The sequence below is a fragment of the Myotis daubentonii genome, chromosome 2 (genome assembly GCF_963259705.1).
Source record: "Myotis daubentonii chromosome 2, mMyoDau2.1, whole genome shotgun sequence".
NCBI lineage: Eukaryota > Metazoa > Chordata > Mammalia > Chiroptera > Vespertilionidae > Myotis > Myotis daubentonii.
Window position 1 is genome coordinate 195806392 of NC_081841.1, and position 26037 is coordinate 195832428.

The 26037-nt window shown below is 45.1% G+C and overlaps 2 protein-coding genes across 6 annotated transcripts in view; one reads left to right on the top strand and one right to left on the bottom strand.

Annotated features, from left to right (window-relative positions):
* Positions 1-1146: 1146 nt before the first annotated feature.
* LOC132228605 (STING ER exit protein-like) lies at positions 1147-4536 on the top strand. Its single transcript, XM_059685296.1, has one exon. The coding sequence runs from the start codon at positions 1963-1965 to the stop codon at positions 2629-2631; it is 669 nt and encodes a 222-aa protein (XP_059541279.1). The 5' UTR covers positions 1147-1962; the 3' UTR covers positions 2632-4536.
* Positions 4537-6452: 1916 nt separating this feature from the next.
* The window catches only part of IKBKB (inhibitor of nuclear factor kappa B kinase subunit beta), a 54744-nt gene continuing 35159 nt past the window's right edge, over positions 6453-26037 (bottom strand). The window contains exons 10-22 of one of the 5 annotated variants that reach the window (XM_059685322.1): positions 25547-25676; positions 25006-25200; positions 24174-24288; positions 21796-21919; positions 21105-21232; positions 20857-20918; positions 19686-19795; positions 18473-18522; positions 18265-18364; positions 17910-18057; positions 14917-15044; positions 8772-8862; positions 6453-7343 (exon numbers count right to left, since the gene is read on the bottom strand). In XM_059685322.1, the coding sequence (XP_059541305.1) occupies positions 7278-7343; positions 8772-8862; positions 14917-15044; positions 17910-18057; positions 18265-18364; positions 18473-18522; positions 19686-19795; positions 20857-20918; positions 21105-21232; positions 21796-21919; positions 24174-24288; positions 25006-25200; positions 25547-25676 (1447 nt within the window). In that variant the 3' untranslated portion in view covers positions 6453-7277. Of the gene's footprint in view, positions 7344-8771; positions 8863-14916; positions 15045-17909; positions 18058-18264; positions 18365-18472; positions 18523-18548; positions 18954-19685; positions 19808-20856; positions 20919-21080; positions 21233-21795; positions 21920-24173; positions 24289-25005; positions 25201-25546; positions 25677-26037 lie in introns of those variants that run through there. The other 4 variants (XM_059685321.1, XM_059685320.1, XM_059685318.1 and 1 more) reach the window with 4 other exon arrangements.

Genomic DNA, 26037 nt, shown 5'->3' on the forward strand with positions numbered 1-26037 from the left:
GTCATTATTTCTTCAAATAGGTTTTCAATATCTTGCTCTCTCTCATCTTCTGGCACCCCTATAATTCTGATGTTGGTACGCTTGAAGCTGTCCCAGAGGCTCCTTACCCTATCTTCGTATTTTCAGATTCTTTTTTCATTTTGCTTTTCTGGTTGGGTGTTTTTTGCTTCTTCGCATTTCAAACCTTTGACTTGATTCTTGCGCTCCTCTGGTCTGCTGTTTGGAGTCTGTATAGTATTCGTTATTTCAGTCAGTGTATGCTTAATTTCTAGGTGGTTCTTTATCATAACATCGAGGGTCTCATTAGATTTCTTGTAGATCTCATTAAGTTTAGTGGCAGCTTCTAGACAGTTCTTGAGAGACCTTAAAAGTGTGGTTCTGAACTCTATATCTTCCATTGACAATTTTGTCCTGTTTTTTTGTCTCCGCATTTTTTTTTATGCTTTCTTGGTGCACCCCCTAGTGGTCTTTGTGCGCAGTCTTGTTGTAGTTAAGCCTTGATTGTTGTAGTTAATACTGGGGGGATTTGACCTCCAGGCCAACTGGCTGTGAGAGTCAGCTGTGTCTGCAGTGGGAAAACTTCTGTCCTCTGGGGAGGTGCTAATCTAGCCTTTGCCTGAGGCTATCTGGCAAATGGCTCTGTGCAGGGCTTGGGCGGGGCGGGTCGCACGGGATCAAACAGGGTGGGCTGAGCGAGTAGTTATGGCTGCTCTCAGTTCCGTCCCTAGGGCTCTGCCTCACAGAGTCCCAGCAACTGCTGCAGACCTCGGAGAGAAAGCTGCCTTCGAGTTCCGACCGAAGCCAGACAGTCCCGCTTCTCCCGTTTGAGTCTGGGTCCCTAGAGACTCGCCCAGATCTGGAGCTCAGAGTCTGAAACTCCCTCCCGATTGAAAACAACAACCACGCCCTCTGCCTCCAGCCCGCTCCTCGTGCACTCCGCACCTTAGTATTTCACTTCAGCACTGCGCCTCCTCTGAGTCTGGGTATGATATTCTCTTTCCTCCTAGTTGTAGAATTTCCACTCAGCCCGCCTTCCTGTGGTTCTGGATGATGTCTGTTCCCTCTTTTAGTTGTTTTTTGAAGTGGTTGTTCGAGGCAGCAATCTCCAGTGTTAACCTATGCCGCCATCTTGGTTTCTCCTATGAGACTTCTTAACAGATACGCCAACCAATGTCAAAAGACGTTTTATTTTTTATTCTCCTGCCTTTCGCGGTAGGGGCTAAGGTGGGGAAAAAACACACACACACAAAACACTAGAATGGGAGAAGTGCTCAACCTAATGAGCAATGAAACTGCCATTACAACATAATGACCTGCATCTGAGAAATTGATAGTTCTGCTTGAGAAATGAAAATGTGACATCAGCAATATTTTACAAGTGTTAACTCCTGGGGTTCATACTGCCAAATTCCAGGCAATTGCTTTGTAAATAAAATTGAAAGCTTATTACAAAATGATACATGGCTGTAGAAAAAAGGAGAAAAGAAAAAATCAGTGAACATCTCACCATTTATCTTTACTGACATATATTTTCAAATCTTCTAACCTAGTTCTTTAAAAATTCCCATTTTTTAATAATGGAATGCTTTAGATATATTTCCTTGATTAGGTTGTGTAGGTGTTGTTGTTTTTTACAATATCAGTGTACATCTTAAGTTATACTTATTGGACATTTGTATTTCTTCTTTTGTGAATTTCCTATTTATATCCTTTGTTCATTTTTCTAATAAGGTAGATGTCTATTGTTAATGTGCTAGATTTTTAATATATTACTATTAACCCTTTTGCACAGTTTTATATGGTTTTTGTAAATATTTGTATTTGCCATTAATCCCTTGCCTTTTCACTTTATTCTGAAGCTTCTTACTACGTTGATTCCCACCTTCAATTAGAAGTGAGTCGCCTTGTTTTCTGCATAACCCTTATTTTTGGCATTGTGTTTGTGGGCATCTCCTGTGAACTATGCCTAAAGTTGTGTCCCGGTCAGTTGTCTGCTCCTACACCCGAGACCGGGAGGAATATGAGGATGGCGAGAAGCCCCTCCACATCTACTACTGTTTGTGTGGCCAGATGGTTCTGGTGCTGGACTGTCAGTTGGAGAAATTGCCCATGAGGCCCCGGGATCAGTCCCGGGTGATTGATGCTGCCAAACACGCCCACAAGTTTTGTAACACAGAAGACCAGGAGACTATGTATCTTCGCAGGCCTGAAGGCATTGAACGACAGTACAGAAAGAAGTGTGCAAAGTGCGGGCTGCCACTCTTCTACCAGTCCCAGCCAAAGAATGCTCCTGTGACCTTTATTGTGGATGGAGCAGTAGTCAAGTTTGGCCAGGGTTTTGGGAAAATGAATATATATACTCAGAAGCGAGAGCCTCCTAAGAAGGTGATGATGACCAAACGGACTAAAGACATGGGCAAGTTCAGCTCTGTCACTGTGTCTACTATTGATGAAGAGGAAGAGGAGATTGAGGCCAGGGAGATTGCTGACTCGTATGCACAGAATGCCAAAGTGATTGAAAAACAGCTGGAGCGCAGAGGCATGAGCAAAAGGCGGCTGCAAGAGCTGGCGGAACTAGAAGCCAACAAAGCCAAAATGAAGGGGACTTTGATTGACAACCAGTTCAAATGATTAGGACTTTTTTCTGAACCCAGACTAAAGGCAAGCATTTAGACCAGGAGGCGAAAGAACTTTTTCTTGACTGCATGGACTGGTTCCTACCTTTATGCCCCAGCAAAAAGCGTATGTTGCTCCCTACATTCAGGGAGGTCTTTGAGTCCATCTGACCTACTTTCTAGAAATGAATTTTTAAAAATACATGGATCTTCTGTACTATTTTTTGTCCATTTGATGTCAACTTCTTTAGTTGTATAGAAACTCCGTGAGTAGACTAGTGCTTGAGTGTCTTTAGTTTCTAAAGTAGCTGTTCTTTAATAAAATATTTAAAGATTTTTTTGGAGGCGGGGATGAGTCATATTAGTTTTTTTTCTGTTCATTTTCCCTATCCATCTCTATTCCAGGCTATATTCATATTTTTTTTTTTCTGAAGAATGATCATCCTTCTTTAAATAAAGTTTTTATTCACCTCTGAATAATGAACATTAAAATTTTAGGGAATTGTGGGACCATTTTTTTAATATGAGTATTATGCCAACTTACAAGAAAATCAGTGCCAGAATATCAGGGGAAATGATCAATTTTCTGTCCTCACCCTCTTGGACCAACCATTAAATTTGACCCACTTAACCACTTGCTTCTTGAAATAGTTTTCAGTTGGCTTCTAAAATAGCACATGCTCTGCGTTTTCCTTCTTCCTTCTTCTTCTGTAGTAGCCACTCCTCAAGTTTGTTGGTTTTTGTGTGTTGGTTCCCAGCTCCTCCTCCACTCTCCAGCCTAAATGGAAAAGTACCTCAGGCCTCGATCTTCTAGCCAGATTCCCCACCTTGTCCAGTTTCACCTTTTAAAATACCATGTCTAGCTTGAAGATTCCTAAATTTGTATTTCTAGCCATCTCTCTTGAACTCTAATCCCATGTATCAGACTGCCTACCGGTTATCTCTAGTTGTCCATCATAGGCATCTCAAAGATAAAATGTCCTATAGAATTCTTGATTCTTGCCCCACTAGCTTCTCCTTAACTTTTCCCCTTCTCAAGTTAATGACACTTTTTAAAAAATTTATTGGGATGATATCGATTTTAAGTGTAAAGTTCTATGATACATGATCTGTATATTGCATTGTGTGTCCACCACCCCAAGTCAAATCATAATCCAACACTATATACCTGGCCCCTTTGCTCTACAATATTTGCCTACCCCCTTCCCTCTGGCAACCATCATACCATTGTCTATGAGTTTCAGTTTTATATCCCACATATAAGTGAAATCATATGGCTCTTGGCTTTTTCTGACTTATTTTGCTTAGCATAATATCCTCAAAAGTCCATATTGTCACAAATGATAGTGTTTCATCTTATGGCTGAGCAGTATTCCATAGTATATATGTACCACATCTTCTTTATCATCTATTGAAGGACACTGATTGTTTCTGTACTTGACCACTGTGAATAGTGCTACAATGAACATAGGGGTGCATATATCTTTGCGAATAAATGTTTTCGAGTTTTTCGGGTATAAATCCAGAAAAGGTATTGCTGGATCATATGGTAACTCTATTTTTAATTTTTAAAGGAACCATCATACTGTTTTCCATCGTGGCTGTATCGATTTACATTCCCACCAGCAGTGACTGAGGGCTCCTTTTTCTTCACAACCTCTCCAACACTTACTACTTGTCTTGATGAGAATGGCCATTCTAACAGGTGGTGGGTGGCAGTTACCTCATTGTAGTTTTGATTTGCATTTTCCTAAGAGCTAGTGAAGTTAAACATCTCTTCATATATCTTTTGGGCATTTGTATGTCTTTTTGGGAGAAGTGTTGAGGTCCTCTGCCCATTTTTTAATTGGATTACTTGTTTGGTGTTGAGTTATTTGAGTTCTTTATATATTTTCAATATTAACCCCTTGTCAGAGCTATTGTTTGCAAATATTACCTCCCATTCAGTTGGTTGCCTTTTTAGTTAATGACACTTTTTTTAAAAATATATTTTATTGACTTTTTACAGAGAAGGGAGAGAGATAGAGAGTTAGAAACATCGATGAGAGAGAATCATCGATCAGCTGCCTCCTGCACACCCCCCACCAGGGATGTGCCCGCAACCCAGGTACATGCCCCCGACCGGAACCGAACCCGGGACCCCCCAGTCCGCAGGCTGATGCTCTATCCACTGAGCCAAACCGGTTTCGGCTAGTTAATGACACTTTAATCTACCCTGCCATCAGGCAAAAACCCTAGGAGTCATTCTTAATTGTGCTTTTCCCACCCCACATCCAATCTGTCAGCAAGTTTTGTCTGATCTGTCTCTAGAATATATATTCTCAACTGGATTACCTCTCACCACCTCTACTGCTACTACCCTAGTGCACTCTACTATGATCTCGATCCCCAGTTACTGCTGTAGCCTCCTCAATGGGCTTCTTGCTTTTGTTCTTGTTCCCTCCAAATAGGACAAGAGTGATTCTTTTAAAAAATGTGTATCAGACTCTATCATTCATTTTCTTAAATACCTTCTCATTGCACTTAGAATAAAATCCACACTCCTTCCCCGGCCAGTGTAGCTCAGTTGGTTGGAGCGTCATCCTGTATACCAAAAGGTGGCAGTCAGAGCACATACTCAGGTTACAGGTTTATCCCCAGTTGGGGCATGTGCAGGAAATAACTGATTGATGTTTCTCTCACATCAGTTTCTCTCCATCAACCTCCCTTTCTCTACAATCAATTTTTTAAAAACCCCACACTCCTTCCCATGGCCTAATGTGATCTAGCTTCTACCATCTCTCCTACTTCCCACATTTCCCTTTGTTTACTACACAGATGTACCTGCTTCAAGGCTCTTCTCTCATTCTTCAGGCCTTTGCCTGGCTGCCTTCTTCTCATCATTCAAATCTCAGACCAGTAGTCACCTCCTTGTCACATTCCTGAATAACACTATGCACTCTATCCACTACTGCTTTATTTTCTTAATAGCACTGAAACTATTTGAAACTTACATGTGTTAACTTGCCTATTATCGACTCCTTACTCCCTTTTCCCACCAATGTAACCTCCATGAAAGTAAGTAGTTAATTCTTGTTTGCTACATAGAGGTGCTCAATAGGTACTTGTTGAATGTCCTAATTGCAATTTTGCTGAAGTAAAGTGTCAAATACTTTGAATTACACAGGATATGGACACATCATGATGTAGGATGGTTAATCATCCTGGGTTGACAGGGACTGAGAAGTTTACTGGGATTCAGAACTTTCTGGGCTAAAACCAGGAAAGTTCTCAGCAAACCAAGATAAGTTGGTCACCCTAAGATATGTCAATATTTCAACAAATCATCATACTAACAAAATATCATCAATGGGTTCTGCAACTTAAAGCAAAATAATGTATAACCAAGCCAATTTTACCATAGGCTAATTGATATAATCAAGAGTTAAGTTCCTATAGTATCTCATCAACATTATAGTGAAATGACATTGGATAAAACGTTATTCAAAGACCTGCTTACTTTAATATACCAGTATACAATGTGGATCCCAGAGGCAAAGCATGAAGCACTTCCAAAACTAAACTTGACCATGAAACCCTTCTGCACTATTCCCATGAAAGCCACTTAGTGAAACTCTTTTATTCTAACTTTCTTCTCCAACCAAACTCATTTTTGTGATCATCTGAACTCATTTTCTTTCCTGCTTTTATATAAAGGTGAAATTTTATGAAATGTCAAAGAGGCAGTGCTACTATTCCAGGTACTATTCCACTGAGTTGATTTCGAATTCATAAGTTCTAACCAGAGGATTGTGGAACCCAGTACAGGTGTTGAGTCATTTCACAAGATCTAGAAACGATTTTTTAAATAAATCAATTTAATAATACTGCTAGATGATAGGAGGCAGGAACTCCCTGTCCCACCTCCACCACACACAGATGTGTCCGAGCAAGGACAGAGGTGTGAGCATCGTGTTCAGCAGGCCAATGGTTAACAAGTAACCTTTTCTTCTCTCCTCCTCCTCCATGACAACTCACTCCCAAGTAATCTTTGGGACCCAAAGGAAGGGAGTTTTTCTTCCGTCCTGGCTCTAGTGGCTTAAAGGACTACAGACGTGGGAGCCGAAGGGAGGATAACCACCACAGTGTAGGTAAAAAGACCATTTTAGCAGCAGTGAAATGAAAAGAGGAAGAGAGAGGATGGGACCAGGCCAAGTCCATGACTTAAGAGTCTGTTCAAGAGAAACCAAATCCAATGAAACACTGACTGTGAGGACATGTGGGTCAGGGCCTCTGAAGATCAGGAGGGGTCGGGAGAGGATAGGCTGGCATCAAGGGCTGTTCATACTTTGCCCTGAAATACTCGTGTTAGACGTTTGTCCAGTGGTCTGTGGTGCCACAGTGCTTGAGCACTGTTTTCGGAGCAGAGGAAGGAGCCTCTGTGGTTTAGTCTCCCTAATGCTCTGCCTGGCATCCATGCTTGCTGGGCCTCTGTGATGGAGGACTTCCAGTGTCCTGACGAGCTGCTGGCAGTGCCACACCCTTGGTCCACGGTCAGTGCCACACCGGCTGGGGAAGTAAGATCTCCACCTGGGTGCCGAAGACATCAGGATAGCAGGGCACACACCTGTGGGAGAGCCTCAGGCCTGGCAGCCCATCGGGTGGTCAAGGCCACCCACAGAGTCAGGAGGCCTGCTCCAAGCTATTCTGCTCTTCTTCCTCCGTCTGTAACCAGCTCCAGTCTAGAGACTGAAAGTCAACAGGCAGGTTAAAAATACACCTCAGTTGTTTTTCCAGGAGGCAACCAGCACAGTTTAGAAGGAAATTTAATAATAGTTACTGCAGGGTACCCATGAGCTAAAGAAACATATTCAAAACCATACAGAATCTTTTCTTTGGACTGGCTAGGAGTCCCTGAGATTCCTGACTATGGACAGGAGAAAAGCAATGTTAGAATTACTTGTACTCACAGTGCTTATTTATGCCCACTGTGGGGAGGTGCAGCAAAAGCACATGCAAAGGCCCTAGGAGTGGAGCAGAGGAGCAGAGGAGTACACCGGCTGAGTATAAGTGATCTAGGAGCAGGGCAAATCTCAGCTATTGATTTCCAACCTCACCAAATGAAATGCTCTAATAAGACTTCCTTTTCCTCTGGCAGAAATGCAAATTAGCAGTGCAAGGATTAAATATACAGTCTCAGAAGGAGGAACAGTAGCAACAACAGATAGAGAAAGCCCCTAAACCAGAGAACACTTAAATAAATACCACATCATTACAATTAATGGTGTCCCCTCTGATCATTCTGAAAACTAAGACATTAGAGGGAGGCTAGTAGGTGATTGTACTGGCAGGAAAAGGGCATTTAACAATCTGAGGGAATGATTTAGGATCCTTGAAGCAATGTTAGTTTTGTCTTAATGTACCTATATCTTGACTAGTTTTTCTTTAGGTTACCTGCCCTATAACTAGTGCTACCTACTGCTAGGCTCTGAGTCCCTGAGAAGTGGGGCCATGACAGGTTCTTGCATTATCCCTGAAGTTCAGCACAACACCCATAACACACAAATGTTCAACAATGGGACAAAAGTTGACGGAGGTGTGTGTGTGTGGGGGGGGGGGGGGGGGGGCTTCTCAAAATAATGTTACCTTCTTCATAAAGATCAAGTATTAAAAGGATTAAATGAGACAATGCACATAAAGTACTGTTCCCATTCAATAATTGTTAGCATTATTATAATGATGAATAACAATAAATATGTACAGTTGATCCTTGAACATGGATTAAACTATGCAGGTCCACTTATACACAGATTTTTCCCAATAAATACAGTAAATGTATCTTTATGATTTTCTTAGTAATATTTTCTTTTCTCTAGCTTACTTTATTGTAAAAATATAGTATGTAATACATATACAAAATACGTGTTAATCAACTGTTTATGTTATCAGTACGGCTTCAGGTCAACAGTAGGCTATTCGTAGTTAAGTTTTGGGGGAGTCAAAAGTTTTATGTAGATTTTCAACTGTGCAGGAAGTTGGCACCCCTAATCCCTGTGTTGTTTAATGGTCAATGTACTAGAAAATCACAAGTGTATACTGCGATTGAGGAACCACTGGATTGCCTTTCTGTTTTCTTTTTCTCGTCTGCTGTAGCAAGGACATGGGATAGGCCATTACCCGTAAACTCTGGTCCTGTTCTTTCATGGTGTCTTGCATTGCACTTTCTAGCTGGGTGCAGAGATTGTGTGCTTCGGCCATCAGTTCTTCACTAGAGAAAAGGATTGAGTTATTAGAAAGTGTCAGTAATATTTTTTCAGAGGTCATACTATTATTATGTAAAAATATGCTAAAGAGCTTTTGACAAGGTTTTTAAAATTTAATAGAATTATTTTGGTTCTGAGTTATTTAAAACACCATGTCATTGATTAGTGATCACATTCATCTAATCACTTTTGGAAGCCCAAATCTAGCCATAAGCACCTGCCACTGTGAAGGAAACAGATCTCGGCTTAATAAAGAAGTTAAAAGTAAAAAAAGAACTCTCTCAGACTTCACTAGATAGCTAAATATATAAAACGAGAGGCCCGGTACATGGATTTGTGTATTGGTGGGGTCCCTTGGCCTGGCCTACGGGGATCGGATCGGCAGAAACTGGCAGACCTACATTCCCCAAGGGATGTAGTAGTGCGAGAAGCAGCAGGCGGCCCGGGAGGAGCCTGAGCCCGGGCCAGGTGCCGCACCACTCCCGCTCATCTCGGCCCGCTGCACCTACCGCTGCCACCGCTCGGTAGGCTCGCCGCCCCCCTCCACTGTGGTCTCTGCGCACCCCGTCCTAGGGCGATACCAGCACACCCATGACCAAGAAGCGGCCGCAGGCTCACGCCCAGTCAGTCCTGATGCTGGTCCTGATCCCAGTCCTGGTCTGGATGGGGGAGGGGCACACAGGGCGAGTGTCCGCAGGAGAGGCTTGCACTGCTGCAGCTGCGCTCACAAGCCATGAGCCCAGCGTCTGGCGCCCGTTGGTAAGTTGAGCGATGCTCCCGCTGTGGGAGTGCACTGACCACCAGGGGGCAGCTCCTGCATTAAGCATCTACCCCCTGGTGGTCAGTGAGCATCATAGCTACCGGTCAAATGGTTGAACGGTCGCTTAGGCTTTTATATATACTAAAGGCCCAGTGCACGGATTCGTGTACTGGTGGGGTCCCTTGACCTGGCCTGTGGGGACTGGGCCGAAACCGGCTCTCCAACATCCCCCGAGGGGTCTCAGATTGCAAGAGGGCATAGGCCAGGCCGCGGGACCCCACTGGTGCACGATTGGGGCCAGGGAGGGACCAGGGGAGGGGTCCAGGGCATATCCGGCCCGTCTCTCCCAGTCCCCATCGGCCAGACCCCAGCAGCAAGCTAACCTACTGGTGGGAGTGTCTGCCTCCTGGTGATAGTGTGTGTCATAGTAAATGGTCGAACGGTCAAATGAACGGTCGGACACTTAGCATATTAGGCTTTTATTATATAGGATAGATAGATTCTTTCCAAATTGCCAAAATCTAAAGATAATTCCCACATCACCTGTTTTCCAATTTTTGAAATGGAAAAAATATATATGAACCAAGCAATTTCACCAGGTTTCCACAGCTCCTTGAGCTCCGAGAAAAAGCAGGTCTGGGAAGTGATTTCATTTAATCTGTGCTCTCTCTTTTCTATAACCATGCACATGTCCTATCAATATCAGGCCATGGCAACATAGGGGGAACCCATCTGCCCGTTTCTAACCTCAGCTCTATGATGTGGAGAAACAATCGGCAACCTGTGTGCCCAGGATGACTCTTCCAGGTCTCTGAGCATTTCACTGGAAGGAATATGACAAATCCAAGAAGGCAGTGTCCTCACACCTTGCAAAGTATGACTGATGAAAGGAACACAGGGCACCTTTTTTGCTTAGCTGCATCTACAAGGCTACCAACTAGGTGAAAGGCTTGGGGCCAGCTCTAGTGGACAATGTAGGAGGCACAAGACCCAGTTTTACTATCCTCAAGGGACTCACAGTAGGTTGGGAAGAGAATTAAGAACCCAAGGCGTTTCCGGAGAACCAAGATGGCGGCATAGGTTAACGCCGGAGTTTGCTGCTTTGAACAACTACTTCAAAAGTGAAACTAAAAGACGGAACGGACATCACGCAGAACCACAGGAACGCTGGCTGAGTAGAAGTCCTACAACTAGGAGGAAAGAGAAACGCATACGGACACTCAGAGGAGGCGCAGTGCTGAAGTCTAATTCTGAGGTGCGGAGTGCGTGGAGCGGGCTGGCGGCGGAGGGCGTGGTTGGCGTTTTCAATCGGGAGGGAGTCACAGACTCTGAGCTCCAGATACAGGCGAGTCTTTAGGGACCCAGACTCAAACGGGAGAAGCAGGACTGTCTGGCTTCGGTCAGAGCGAGTGCAGCTCTCTCTCCGAGCTTTGCAGCGGGTGCTGGGACTCAGAGAGGCAGAGCCCCTGGGGACAGGACTGAGAGCCGCCATAACTGCTCTCTCCGGCCCACCCTGTTGATCCTGTGCGACCCGCCCTGCCCAAGCCCTGCACAGAGGCACTTGCCGGATAGCCTCAGGCAAAGGCATTTGCCGGATAGCCTCAGGCAAAGGCTAGATTAGCACCTCCCTAGAGGACAGAAGTTCTCTCACTGCTGACACAGCTGATTCTCATAGCCACTTGGCCTGGAGGTCAAACCCTCCCTGGAATTAGCTACAACAATCAAGATTTATCTATAAGACTGCGAACAAAGACCACTAGGAGGTGCACCAAGGAAGCATAACAAAATGCGGAGACAAAGAAACAGGACAAAATTGTCAATGGAAGAAATAGAGTTCAGAACCACACTTTTAAGGTCTCTCAAGAACTGTTTAGAAGCTGCCGATAAACTTAATGAGATCTACACCAAAACTAATAAGACCCTCGATCTTATATTGGGGAACCAACTAGAAATTAAGCGCACACGGACTGAAATAACGAATATTATACAGACGCCCGACAGCAGACCAGAGGAGCGCAAGAATCAAGTCAATGATTTGAAATGCGAGGAAGCAAAAAACATCCAACCGGAAAAGCAAAATGAAAAAAGAATCCAAAAATGCGAGGATAGTGTAAGGAGCCTCTGGGACAGCTTCAAGCGTACCAACATCCGAATTATAGGGGTGCCAGAAGATGAGAGAGAGCAAGATATTGAAAACCTATTTGAAGAAATAATGACAGAAAACTTCCCCCACCTGGTGAAAGAAATGGACTTACAGGTCCAAGAAGCGCGGAGAACCCCAAACAAAAGGAATCCAAAGAGGACCACACCAAGACACATCATCATTAAAATGCCAAGAGCAAAAGATAAAGAGAGAATCTTAAAAACAGCAAGAGAAAGAAACTCAGTTACCTACAAGGGAATACCCATACGACTGTCAGCTGATTTCTCAACAGAAACTTTGCAGGCCAGAAGGGAGTGGCAAGAAATATTCAAAGTGATGAATACCAAGCACCTACAACCAAGATTACTTTATCCAGCAAAGCTATCATTCAGAACTGAAGGTCAGATAAAGAGCTTCACAGATAAGGAAAAGCTAAAGGAGTTCATCACCACCAAACCAGGATTATATGAAATGCTGAAAGGTATCCTTTAAGAAGAGGAAGAGGAAGAAAAAGGTAAAGATACAAATTATGAACAACAAATATGCATCTATCAACAAGTGAATCTAAGAATCAAGTGAATAAATCATCTGATGAAAAGAATGAACTGGTGATTATAATAGAATCAGGGACATAGAAAGGGAATGGACTGACTATTCTTGGGGGGGGAAGGGGTGTGGGAGATGTGGGAAGAGACTGGACAAAAATCGTGCACCTATGGATGAGGACAGTGGGTGGGGAGTGAGGGCGGAGGGTGGGGCGGGAACTGGGAGGAGAGGAGTTATGGGGGGGGAAAAAAAGGGAACAAATGTAATAATCTGAACAATAAAGATTTAATTTAAAAAAAAAAAAAAAAAAAAAAAAGAACCCAAGGCCACACAGGATTAAGTACCAAAACAGTATAGGCTATGAACTCCCCCAAGTACTAGAACAGGACTTTTAAAAACAGCTTTATTAAGATAAATTGGCATACCATAATGTTCACCCAGTTAAAGTCTACAACTTGATAGTTTCAGTACATTTACAGAATTGTACAACCATCACAATAATCTCATCTTGGGACATTTTCATCACCCAAAAAGCAATCTTGTACCCATTATCAACCACTTCCCATTCCCCCTCCCCCCTGCCCTAGGCAATCATTAATCTATTTTCTAAATAAAACATGCCTCTTTGCCTAGGGCCTGGCACATAGGACATGCTGAGTTAACAGGGGTGGGACTGAATCATACACAAAAACACTCTAAAGAATTGTGCAATCCCCAGGGCTTTGGAGGCGGTGGGAAGCAGATGTGCCCTCCAGAATGGAGGACCATTCCAGAGAAGCTCTCAAACTTGAGTGTGCATGAGCTTGTGGACGAAAGGGGCCACATGCTGACCTGACAAGCTCAGGGAAGGCCTGCGAGGCAGCCTAGCAGACTCAGAGACCTAAAATAACCACAAAGGATGGTCTGAAATTAAACTTTGACTAAAAGCAGTTATGGTGGGCAGTTACGTCCTAGGCCAGTATCTTCACTGACAAGACCAACTTTGATCCTTACTGAGCCCATTTGCCTTTTTGCCTCTAAGATAACATACCCTTTGAAATGTCTGGGTAACTTGTAACTTCCCTTTTACTGGAGCCCCTGGGGCACTACCAAATGTTCTGGGCGCCAGGACAGATACTACAAATTCCTTCATTATCATGTTAACTGATCCTGCACCCACCTAAGTATGTGTCCATCATTTTACTTTTTATCCAATCCCAGGGGTCCTCCCCCCCCCCCCCCCCCCGCTTTGCTTAATCCCACCTCCTGAATCTATCACCAATGAATTTCATGTAACCCACCTACATTCCTCCTTTGATTGCAAATGTATACATACAAATGTAACCCCTCCATTCTCCGGAGCACCATCTCAATTCACTGAGGTTCTGCTTCCCGGCATATGTCGACAGTTTGGCTCAAATAAACTCACAAAAATTCTTTACAGGTTTCAATGGTTTTTTTACGTTAACAAGCTCCCCCCCTGAGTTTCTGATTCAGAATCTGCATTTCCAACAAGATGCTGCTGATGCTGCTAGTTTGGACCAGACTTTAAGGACCCCTGAGCTAGCACAAGGAGTCTGTGCAGGAGCAGTGGGTCTGCCTAGAAAGCTGCTCTGAGGTGGCCGCAAATGCCTGAAAAGTCCCAGAATGGAGCCTCTAGGACAGGGGTGGGCAAACTTTCTGACTCGAGGGCCACAATGGGTTCTTAAACTGGACCGGAGGGCCGGAACAAAAGCATGGACGGAGTGTTTGTGTGAACTAATATAAATTCAAAGTAAACATCATTACATAAAAGGGTACGGTCTTTTTTTTTTTTTTTTTTTTTCAGTTTTATTCATTTCAAACAGGCTGGAACCGGCCCGCGGGCAGTAGTTTGCCCACGGCTGCTCTAGGGCAAGGGTGGGGAACCTTTTTCTGGCAAGGGCCATTTGGATATTTATAACATCATTCATGGGCCATACAAAATTATCAACTTAAAAGTGAGCCTGCGATATTTGGTCAAACATTTAATTAACTCTCCCCTAATGCCTTGCCAGGGCCAATGATTTCGGATGGCCCATGGGCCGGACATTCCCCACCCCTGCTCTAGGGAGGCGGAAAGCCCTGCCAGAAAGGGCTGAAGTGCTCAGTTCACCCCTCTGTGGCAGGGGTCCAGGTGACAGGAGGGGAGAGGAAGGGATGAATGGGAGGTGATGAGAGGTGATGGGAGGAAACCGGTAACTTGGTAACTTGGTAACTCAAATTGGTGGTGGGGTGAGAGGGAGGAGGCAAGATGACTCAGGTGGATTGAATTGGGCCCTCCCTCTAGGGAATCTGGTTTTGAAGACCAGACAATGACTGATGGACTACATAACAGCATGTGACTGACCAGCACTTTCAATATTCTCATTGAGCAATTAGTAATTCAACCCTCAGACAAGGAAATTTTAGTGACCACCATATTCAGACTCCCAAGGGACTATGAGGCATTTGTTCCTGCAGTGCCTACCATATATAGCAAACACAAAGAAAAACACGCACAAAAGCATTAGAAAGATAAAATGGCCTATCAGTGGTCAACATCCATTTCCACCCCATGACCTCCTGACGTGCCCTTGAATATTACACTTGGCACTGTTAACTATGACGTACCTTTTGTTGACTAACTCAGGTAAGCTGTCGGGGGCAGTGAGAGGCTGAGACATCAGCTGACCAGAGTGACTAAGGCGAGAAGCATTCATGCTATCTGGGCTTCCACTAACAGGACCACGGACCTTGCTCTAAAGGACAAAACCAAAGAGAAAGTCAACAAAATTTTGGAGCAAAGGGATAGTTCACCTTTTGCATTCACACCATGGTGTCTTCTCATGAAACAATTGGCCACACAAGACACATGCTATTCCTAGAGCGTATCGGTCAACCCCTGTATCCGTGACAACAGCTGGTAGTTTGCATTTGAATTTAGAAAATGTTTCTGTATTTTGATAAAAGATTCTAAATACAGAGACTTGAGTGCCTATGTTTGTAAGCTTTATTTCATTAAGTTTGATTGCTTAATGAACTCATATGAGATTAAAAGTGAGGTGTTAAAGTTTTCAGGGACTTTCTGTGAATCCCACCAGCTGTGGGACAGCTGAGAAGAAAACCGGGACAGGCTGACTCCAAGGCTGTGGCAGCCACTCCCCTTCAAAGCCAAGATGCTCCGTCAATGGCTCCTGCTCCAGCTACCTGCACCTCCTCAAACCTGCAGCCCACAGACATGACCTACGGTCCACCTTCTCAGCACCCCAAGCCACCTCTTCCTCCCCAAATCCCCACCACACTCTCATCTGCTGGCTTCACCTACTGCTCATTCACCCCGCTCCTCGCCCTCACGGCAGCCTGCATTGTTTTCATCCCTTTCAGCTGCACAGACTGGCTCCTCATTCTCCCTTCCAGCTGAACATCAAGGTCCAGCCTCACCCAACCATTCAAGAACCCTAGTTTGCCCTGCTCTTCGTCCTTCGGCTGTGCCTTCCCTGGCGACTATCACCCTTGGAGAGACCCATCTACCTCCTTTTCTTCTGCCTGGGTCCGCAAGTAAGGAAGGAGATCACTATTGTGCTTTTGGGCTCCTGACTTTTCTACCATCCTGTCCTGTGAACCACAGCAAGTGCTCAATTCTGCCCCCATGGAGTGGCCACTCGCGCTCAATGGTGAGGTCTGTGAAAGTCTCAAATCTGTTCTCCAGCTGCCATCAGAGTGAGTTTCTAAAATCCTAATCCCATTTCCATACTTAACGTTCTTCAGTATGAAAGGAAAAAACAAATACTGCAATGTTTCCTTTATTTCTTCAAAATAAGGTGTGGCCTGTCTGAGCTAGCCCTTGCCTAGCTGTCCAATGCCATCCCCAGCAATACCCTTCCCCCACCCCACACCAACCTGCTATTCCTCCTTGCTCCAGGCCTTTGACAGAGCATCGTCTTTGTCCTGGAGTGTCCTCTTCTCCACCTAGACACCTACCTACCTCCTACTCATTCTTCAGGTGAAATTCTGTGGATCCCTCACCTCTAAGACTGAAGCTGGCATTCCTCCTCTGCATTTATGCTGTAGCTGGTGCCTACTATAGCTGCTGTACGTCACTTCCTCACCTAAATTGTTCTCATTCATTTCCCTGTCTGTGCCCCTCACCAGATTATGAGCTCGGGCCAAGGGCCATGCTTGTTTTTCCTCCCATAGCTCTAGTATTAAGCACCCTGCTGGGCATATAGTCAGCACTCGATGTTGAATGGATGCAGATGGCAGATCAGGCCATTTCCTGTGAATACCTCAACTTCCCTCTCCCCCTTAAATCTTGTCTGCCTCGTCATCTCTCCCCTTTTCTTTTCCTCCTCACTTCCCAAGGCCACGCTCATGATTCTGACCTCTCTGTTGTTCTCAAGACTGGAGACTAAATTGTCTATTACTTTGATACTGTGAATCCCCGGAACACTGTCTACTTCTACTTGGCCTACAATATGCTCCAGTTGCCATGATCTTAAAAAACACCATCCTTGTATCCCACTTTCCACCTTAAGAATTCCCATTCTCCTCTTTGCTCTTAAAGGCTATCAATGACTACATGGCTCTCTTTTCAGCCTCTTCCGCCTTTGTGCAGCCTTCCCACCAGCTGTGGCTTCATGGCTTTTACCTGTCTCTTTTCACTTCTTTGTCCTGAGCTCTCTTTTTCGTGTTGTTTTCTCTCTGAGCAGCATTAAATGGAGTCACAGCTACAATATGACAGGTGGTGGTCACAGAAAGTATGAGTTACAATAGAAGCAGCAGCCATAGGTGAGGATCCACCACATCATGCTGCCATGCACTGCAGAGGACTAAATGGAGGGCCCCCGAAAGATCTGTCCATTACTAACTCCAGGAACCTAGGGATGTGCCCTTATTTGGAAAGAGGGTCTTTGCAGGTGTAGTTAAGGATCCTGAAATAGATCATCCTGGACTATTCACGTGGGACTGGAATTCAATGACAAGTGTTCTTATAAGAGACATCCAGAAGACAGAGGCAGAGATTGGAGTGATGTGGCCACAAGCCAAGGAACACCTGGAGCCACCAGAAGCTGGAAGAGGCAGGAAGGGTCCTCCCCTAGAGCCTAGAGGGAGCCTAGCCCTGCCAACACCTTGATTTCAGACTTCTGACAGAATGTTTTGTGGTAATCCTATCTAACAAAGAGGGAATATGCAAATTGACCATCACACTGTCACAAAGATGGCGGTGCTCATAGCCCCAAGATGGTGGCGCCCAGTCCCCTCAGCCCCGCCAGAGTCCCACAGTCCTTTCAGTCTAGCCGGAAGCCAGCAGGCGCATGGTGCAGCCGGATCTGCCCTCAGCCACCCAGCCGTCCAGGGCTGGCCAAGGCGCAGGTAACCGGGGCCAGCTGAGGCTTGCGCTGCCACCAGTGGCAGCAGCAGAGGTGTGATGGGGGCATCGCCTTCCCCTGATCGCCAGTTCGCCTCCCACTCCCGAGGGCTCCCAGACTGTGAGAGGGGGCAGGCCGGGCTGAGGGCCGCCCTCTCCAGTGCATGAAGTTTCATGCACCGGGCCTCTAGTTCATTAAAGGCCCAGAGAGATGGCAGACTGAGGGCTGCGGACCAGGCTACAGGGGCTCACTCACACAAGCGATCTTCAGGAGGTTCCAGAGCTCCTTCTGTCGCTTTTCCTGAAGCCGAACAACAGTCTTCTCGTCCTCATTCATTAAACTCACCACTTCTTCCACCTTGGGCAACAATTCCAGAGCCTTCTGCTTGCAAACCACAGTTTTACTGTAAAGAATAAACAAGAGAAAGTCCAGTGGCATTTGGGTTGGAGGAAGTGGGAGAACATAATCCCAGGCGATTACGAATCCAGTCAGCAGCTGCAGATATTTTCTTCACGTGGACAAGTGCATCAGAAGGGAGTGAAGAAGTGGCCTCACACAGCCTTGCTGCTTCTTCACATGCCACCTCGAGTAGGAAAGCCGGGGCTTATACCTGAGCTGTGTATAAATCACACGCACTTTCTTCTCAAAGGCTTGGATTGCCTGAAGTAGCAGTCGCACCATTTCCTGGCTGTCACCCTCAGTTCGCTGGTCTGGAAAGAGGAGAGGAATTGCACAGTTCCTACAGGTGGCTGGCAGAGGACCAATGTCTCACATCGGAGATGCCAAGGAACCCGAGGCAGGCATAAAACCCCACCTACCTCTAGGCTTTTCCCTGAGCCTCCTGTAAAGCTCCCTCGCCTCCTCTTCTCTGAAATATACAAATAAGAAGCTCTGTCTAGATTGAGGCCACATTAGAACATCTTAAGCACTGATAAGCCGATTCCTGCCAGTAGAATTACTGATTTCTAGAAGTAAGGCTGGCAATATGTCTTGACTGGAGAAAATAATTATTCCTGGTGATATGATAGGTGATGTCTATAATAAGGGCATGATCATCCTCACTATCAAATATCTCCAAGGTTTAATTAGAGAGGATCCTAAGGAAAGGAGTCTCCACTTTGTCCCTTGGAATTTCTGGCTTCCGCAATAGTGGTTCCAGGTGCCATCCCTGGATCCAAGCCTGGAGAGCATGGCTTCCTTTTGAAAACGCAAGACCAGGGGGGACACGAACTCCTGTCCCCTTTCCCCTTAACCCAGTGAGACAGGCTGATATTTTCAGAGGTAATTTTCATTTGAAAACTAGAGGAGAATGAAAGTTTAAATGATTCAAGAAAATATAGGGTACAAATAATCAGATTTCTGATGTTCTGGCTCCTGGTCCTGGGAATCCTAGTAAAAGCATCAGAGGACACCGCTGAGCCCGAATGCGATAGCTTGTGAGAGGCTCATGTGCCTGCCTGCCTCCCACCCATTTGCATCCTGGGGGCTGTGTGAGCTTCCTGCAGGCAGGACTGCTCTACCTGGTGCCTCGTCCTCTCTCGGAGCCAAGGCCAAAGTCCTGATAGACTCAAATGAGCGGTTTCCAGGTCTGAACTTCTAAGAGTTCCCAGGCTTCTCCGTCTCTGCGCCAGTTTCTGCTTTTCAAGCTACACCTGGGACAGGGTGAGCTTGACGAACAGTGACACCTGATACTATGACAAAGGCTCCTTGCAGTATAGCCTTTATAGTTTACAAACTACTGCTCTAGGCATAAGCTGAATTGATCCTCACAACTTTGGGAGGTGAGACAACTTTTCTGGCCACTAAACAGATTTGGAAACTAAGGCTCAGAAGGATGGTGATCTGTCCTTGCTCCTCTCTGGAGCTTGCCGAGAGGATTCACTGGGAGCCGGGGGTGCGTGCTCTACGGGAGAACAGTCTCACGAGCCTCCATAATAACCACACGTGTTCCCAACACACATACAGAAACTCCAGTCAGGGCACATGCATGTGTTAGGGACATTGTGTGATCCCCGCCCAGTTGGTACTCACAGGTCGTCCAGCGTCCCCCCCTGCTTCCGACCCATTGGGCTCCTCTGCAAGTCCACGATGTCCGTCTGAAGTGCCATCATCCGTTCCACCAGATGTTTCACTTCATTCTCCTGATGAAAAAGCTGTGCTAATGTCAACTGACATAATACGCGTATTCTGAGATGCAAGATTTTTGGGGGGAAACCCTTCAAACTGATTGTAGACTCTCAATTGACTCGCTAGAAGGAATATGGACTTTGGGGTCAGAATGAGCTGGCTTTGGATCTCTGGTCTACCACTTTCTGTGTGACCTTTGGGCAAGTTACTTAACCCTTGATCTGTAGTTTCCTCCACCATAAAATAAGCTTCTAATAGGGCAGTTTTAGGGGTCAGATAAGTATCTGGCATGGTGCCTGGCATATAGAAGATGCCCAATGCACAGCGTCCCCCTGCTTTCTCTTCTCTTAATTTGTCCATCCAATGCCATCCCATGTGGGGGTCCTGGGTTCCTTTATTTCACAGATTATGTATATGAGTGCCCATCTCTATGGTTAAATAATGTGTTATCTGTATATATTCACCTTTAAGCATTCATTCAATATTGATTTACAGACACAAACATTAAAGAACACAGAGGTGAAGGTCCTTGCCCAAAGTCACAGGGGAAAATGTTGGAAAAGTCCAAGAAAAAGGCTCAGAGCCCAAGGTCTTCAATTTGTGTGAGGGTCACTAAGTAATACTTCCCCCGCCTTCCCAATTAACATCTTCAGTGGCATTTGATCTACACTGTCCTAAGACCCTCTGTCTAGATCTTTTCTTTCCTATGGATTTAATGACCCAATAAAACGAGGCAAAAACCTTTGACTAGACGGAGTGTTGATTATTCATTCATCGAAGGCCCTTTCTAATAGGAAGATGTCTAGGCTTCCCCCCAAGGACATATCACACTTTGCTCCTTATTCAAATTTGGACCAGCTCTGTCCATCTGTGCAGCTCCTGGATCTGCCTCAGTGGGGCCCCCTTTAGTGGCTACTCTCCCAGCTTCTTTCCAGCAAGTTCTAGTTACAGTCAAAGAGCATGGCGAGGAAAACTTGAGTTCTCACGTACAAGATCGGCCTAGTGTTTGACGAGAAAGTGGAAAATGGTAGAGAAAAGCCTCAGTAAGGATATAAACCTAAAATGAGTCTCCTACCCGCCCACACAGCTCCACAGCCTGTTCCATTTCCCTCCAGGCCAGCAGCAGTTTATCTGATGCTGGAAAAAAAAATGTAGGGGAAAAAATGAAAAACAAAATGAAGACACCACAAAACCAAAACAGAAACAAGCAACTCGATTATAAAAGGATAAAAGAAACCTCAGGAAGAGAAAACAAGAATGAAATGGTCTCTCCAAACTCATTGCAAAGAGTACACTCACTGATCCCAAACTCAGTTTGCTCACTATACTTCTCCAGGTCAATCTGGATGCTGGTCTTAAAGAAATCCAACTTGGCCTTGAGCTGCTGAGACATGGAGGCCATGGAATTCTTCATCTTGGACAGGCAGCTGTTATTCCGGAGGAGATTCATCCTGTAGGGACCACAAGAAACAGAGCCTTCAGGCATCTTTGGGATCCAAATACCATTTCCTGTGCAATAACAAAACTGCCTCGAATGCCAAGGCAGATCCCTGCTATAATTATTATAAGAGCAGCCACTCACAACCATCATGACAATTTCCTCGTCCTCAGCAATGCATGAGGTCCTGCACCAAAATTGGACTTGGACAGAGTACTACACAAAGGACCAATAATCCAAACTAGTCATAACCTGGGGGGAAAGTCAGGCAGTCCCTCGTATGACTATCAGGGGAGTGTTGCTAACCCAAATTGCAATGAGCTCCTCCATGTTCCAAATTCTGCCCCCAGTTCAGCCAGCACAACCCTCCATTTATGCTCCTGTTCCATGTGCCGACCTCACCCTATCATGTCTAAAAGCATCTTCCTCCATCCACTCCAGCTGACCGCGTCCTGCCCACCCAAACCAGTGTCTCCCTAACAGCTGCTTCTGGGCCCCTGCCTCCGCCACCTCCCTGTGGCAAAAGCCACCAAGCAATTTTAAGTCCGTCAAATCCAAAACCGCCTGGCACAGTACATGGCAGCTCGCTGTCCCTGCTGCAGCCGGTTACAGTCCTCCTTCAGGGTTTGGATGCTGTGCCAGACCTGGCCCCACACTTTCCGCAGCTGGAAGAAAGGCAGGTTCCTCTTGGGCTCTTGAACTGGAACAGAGTCATATGCAATTGTCAGAGAATTACTCCCCTACAATTAACCACATCCTGCCTTGCAACATCACTGGCACTTTTACATTTTAAAAAGTTACATAACTACAGGACTTTTTGGGGTGCTATGCCTGGTTACTCTCTCATACATTCTTGTACCCCATTACAGAACAAGCAGCATGCACTAGTCAATGAACAGCTTTAGATTGGATTTGAAGAAAGACTTTGTGAATCATGTGGAGATAGTCATATGTACACAGGCTCATATAATTTCAATAGAAACTTCCATGCTCACGATATTTAAGGTCATATGAAGCTTTCTAAAAATGCAGCTTCAACCAGCAGTCAGTCCTGGAAGATGACTAAGCAATAAGCCTAGAGATCTCTAAGCCTTTGAACACTTGATCTGCTTATTCTGTGTGTGTGTGTGTGTTTGTAAACAGGACTGGGAGGTACATTGAAATGTCCTTCGCCCTGGCTGGGTGGCTCAGTGTATTGAAGCGTCATCCCATACACCAAAAGGTTGCAGGTTTGATTCCCCATCAGGGTGCATACAGGAGGCAACTCATCAATATTTCTCTCTCACATCAATGTTTCTCTCTTCCTCTCTCCCTCCCTCTCTCTCAAATCAATAAAAAACCATGGACATAGACAATAGTGTGGTGAAGGCTGGGGTAGGGAGGGCAGGCAGTGCAGGGGCAGGGTAGAGGGGGGTCAATGGGGAAAAATGGGGGACATTTGTAATACTTTCAACAATAAAGATAAATTTTTTTAAAATTACTCCGAAACAACAACAATAAAAAATAAAATCAATTAAAAAATAAACAGCCGCCGAAATTGGTTTGGCTCAGTGGATAGAGCGTCGGCCTGCAGACTGAAGGGTCCCAGGTTCGATTCCGGTCAAGGGCATGTACCTGGGTTGCGGGCACATCTCCCAGTGGGAGATGTGCAGGAGGCAGCTGGTCGATGTTTCTCGCTCATCAATGTTTCTGGCTCTCTGTCTCTCTCCCTTCCTCTCTGTAAAAAATCAATAAAATATATTTAAAAAATAAATAAATAAATGAAAATAAACAGCCCTAACCGGTTTGGCTCAGTGGATAGAGCGTCAGCCTGAGGATGCAAGGGTCCCAGGTTCGATTCCAGTCAAGGTCATGTACCTTGGTTGCGGGCACATCCCCAGTGGGGCGTGTGCAGGAGGCAGCTGATCGATGTTTCTCTCTCATCGATGTTTCTAACTCTCTATCCTCTCCCTTCCTCTCTGTAAAAAATCAATAAAATATATTTTTTTTAAAAAATAAAAAAATAAACAAACATCCTTGGCCTCACTGGTGTGGCTCCATTGTTAAGCATCGACCCATGAACCAGGAGGTCACGGTTCGATTCCCAGTCAGGACAATATACCTGGGTTGTGGGCTTGATCCCCAGTAGGGGACATGCAAGAGACAACCGGTCAATGATTCTCTCTCATCATTGATGTTTCTATCTCTTTTTCTCTCTCCCTTCCTCTCTCTACAATCGATAAAAACATACTTTTTAAAAAAAAAAAAAAAACCATCCTCAGTTGAGGATTAAAAAACATTTTTAAAATGTCTATCTAACATTTGTACAAGGGAATACTACTACACAGGCATTTAAAAAATAGGCAGCAAAAGAGGAAAAGTATTTTCCAAAATGTATTGTTAAGTGAAAAAGGCAGATACAGGAACAGTACATATTGTATGCTACCATTTGTTTCAGGGGGAAATGAAGAAATACTAGTATATAGTCATATATAATCATATATATATATAAATGCATAGGCAGAATACCCCTGGAAGGTATACTCAAGAATTTGATACTAGTTTCTCTGGAAGAGGCTGGGCTACTGGGGAGAGAGGATGGCTTATTTTCCACTCTCTATGTTCTTGCACCTTTTGATTTTTTTGGCATATGTGGATGTATTCATTATTAAAATATAAATAAACTCAAAAATAAATAAAATGGCCACCTGATTCAAGGTCAGTGGCTTGCAGGCAGTGTTCTCTGTCCGTTTCAAATGCTACCTAGAGGCTGAAATTAACTGAAGACTTCCTTCACTCTTTTTTGGCTGGGCTACTCCTCACGTGTCCCTAGTACAGAAGGCTGCCCCGAGGACAGAGGAAGCTGATCTCGGTGTGGACCCCTCTGCTGGCCCATGTCTCTCCCTCCTGCCTTGTCCCAAGTGTTATAAGTGATTATTGAAAACAACAACAAATAACCACAATGACGTTCTTACGGATACAGCTGACACTTTCAGGTTGGGGCCGTGGGGAGATCTGAGTCTCATAGGTGACTTTACTGTTGTCAAAGAGAAAAACGAGATCCATGTCCAATGTGTGGCCCTCGTTGAGCTGCGAAGGGACAAGAACAAAATGAGATCTCCTGAATCCAACCCCTCCTTTGTCCAAGTAATAATGAAGATATTTCAGAGTGTTTCCCACTGTTCACCAATAGCATTGTCTTCAGCCAGTAAGTACTAAGCACCCAACTGGCCTCTACTTCCTTTTCCTCTTCCTTTCACACTTATTTATCCCAACGCACACCTCATTTGCAACTTTTCCTGTTCCTTTTATACTTATTTGTCCCAACGTACACCTCATTTGCAACTTATTACATTCCCTTTTATTCCGTGATTGTCTTTTAAGTGCAATTTAGACATCTGCTATCTCCTTTTCTCTCCAATGATTGTTTCTGACATTTAACTTCACCAGTTTTGTGGGGGTAGGGACCATGTCTTGCATTGCCGTGGTTGTCAGCACAGTTCTGTACACAAGAGGCGCATCACCAATAGTTTTGGTTGACTTGGAAAAATGAAGCATCGCGTTGACAACAAAGGCAAAATAGAGGCACTCTTAAGTGGCCTGGAAGTAACAAGACAGGTGTGGAGTGACTGGTGTCTCCTCTTAGGACACACAGGGGATCTCTCATTCCAACTTTTAAAAAACAGGCAGGTATCTGAGTGATGAGCAGAACTGACTAAGTAGAGCTGAAATCTGAATGCATGATTATTTTCCTTGCAGGCAATGTCAGGGTAAAACAGGGCATGCTGCAAGAAGCCCAGGGCTCACCTTCCCGTCTGAAATACACTGAGTAGCAGGCTTGTCGGTGATCAACGCCAGGCCTGCTTCTTGCAGCAGCTCCTGGTCCTCCTCAGGGATTCCTGTGTCCTGCCGAATTCTGGCCTTTAAGCTCTGCAGACTCTCGTCTTCTGACACTGGATAGGTGTGAATGGTGCCTGTGACCATGTTCAAGATATGAACCAGCTGCAATACAACCCAGATGTTATTGAAAAATCCCAACTTTACAGAAATGCCCATCTCTGGATCCTTTGCTAGTCCCAACACTTCCCAGCCACACAAAGCAAGGGCCTAGCTTGAGGGCCCTGGTACATATACTCTAGTCTGTAATATTCGTGTTTGTCCATAGCTACAACTTTATGACCTACGTCAGCATGGGTTCTATCCTCTTATTTATGTAGAGAGATATTCTCACAGCAGCCTAAATTTCCCCAATGGTCAGGCGGCCCATGACCTGGTTTTTAATGAGTATCTCTTTCTCATAACAACTGCTGTGTCCCATGGGGATCTGACCTGTTGCCTCCACGCTCACCTTTAAGTTTAAGATGTCATCCAGGGCCTTGAAGCAGCCGTTGGGCCCGTACGCGGGGTCAGTGCCCCTTTGCCGGGGGTGCCACATCAGCATCAGCTGCAGCCACTTCTCCAGTCGCTGCAACAGGATGCTGAGAAGAAGAGGAGCACAATGTAGGAGGGACGCCTCTAATGCAAATTTCAGGGGGCCTTCACGTGGGATTAAAAAGCACACACATCCATTTCACCGTTACACACACGGATGGCAGCCAATAAAATAATCACTTAAAATGAATTAATCTGAGAGAAAAAGTAAACATTTCCAACCAACTTAATTATTCAGGTGCTTATCCCCTCTCCTGGTCTGTTAAAAAAAAAAAACCCTCAAAATTAGGGATTTCTCAGCAGATGGGTCAATAGGCTGATGTCCAACTGGCTCTGTGAGAATGATCTAAGCTTTGTAAATGCACTTATAGGCATGCCTGACCTCCGGGTGATCCCCACACTCAACCT

Coding starts and splice junctions, on each gene's coding strand:
- LOC132228605 (XM_059685296.1), top strand. CDS start 1,963: ATGCCTAAAGTTGTGTCCCGGTCAGTTGTCTGCTCCTACACCCGAGAC.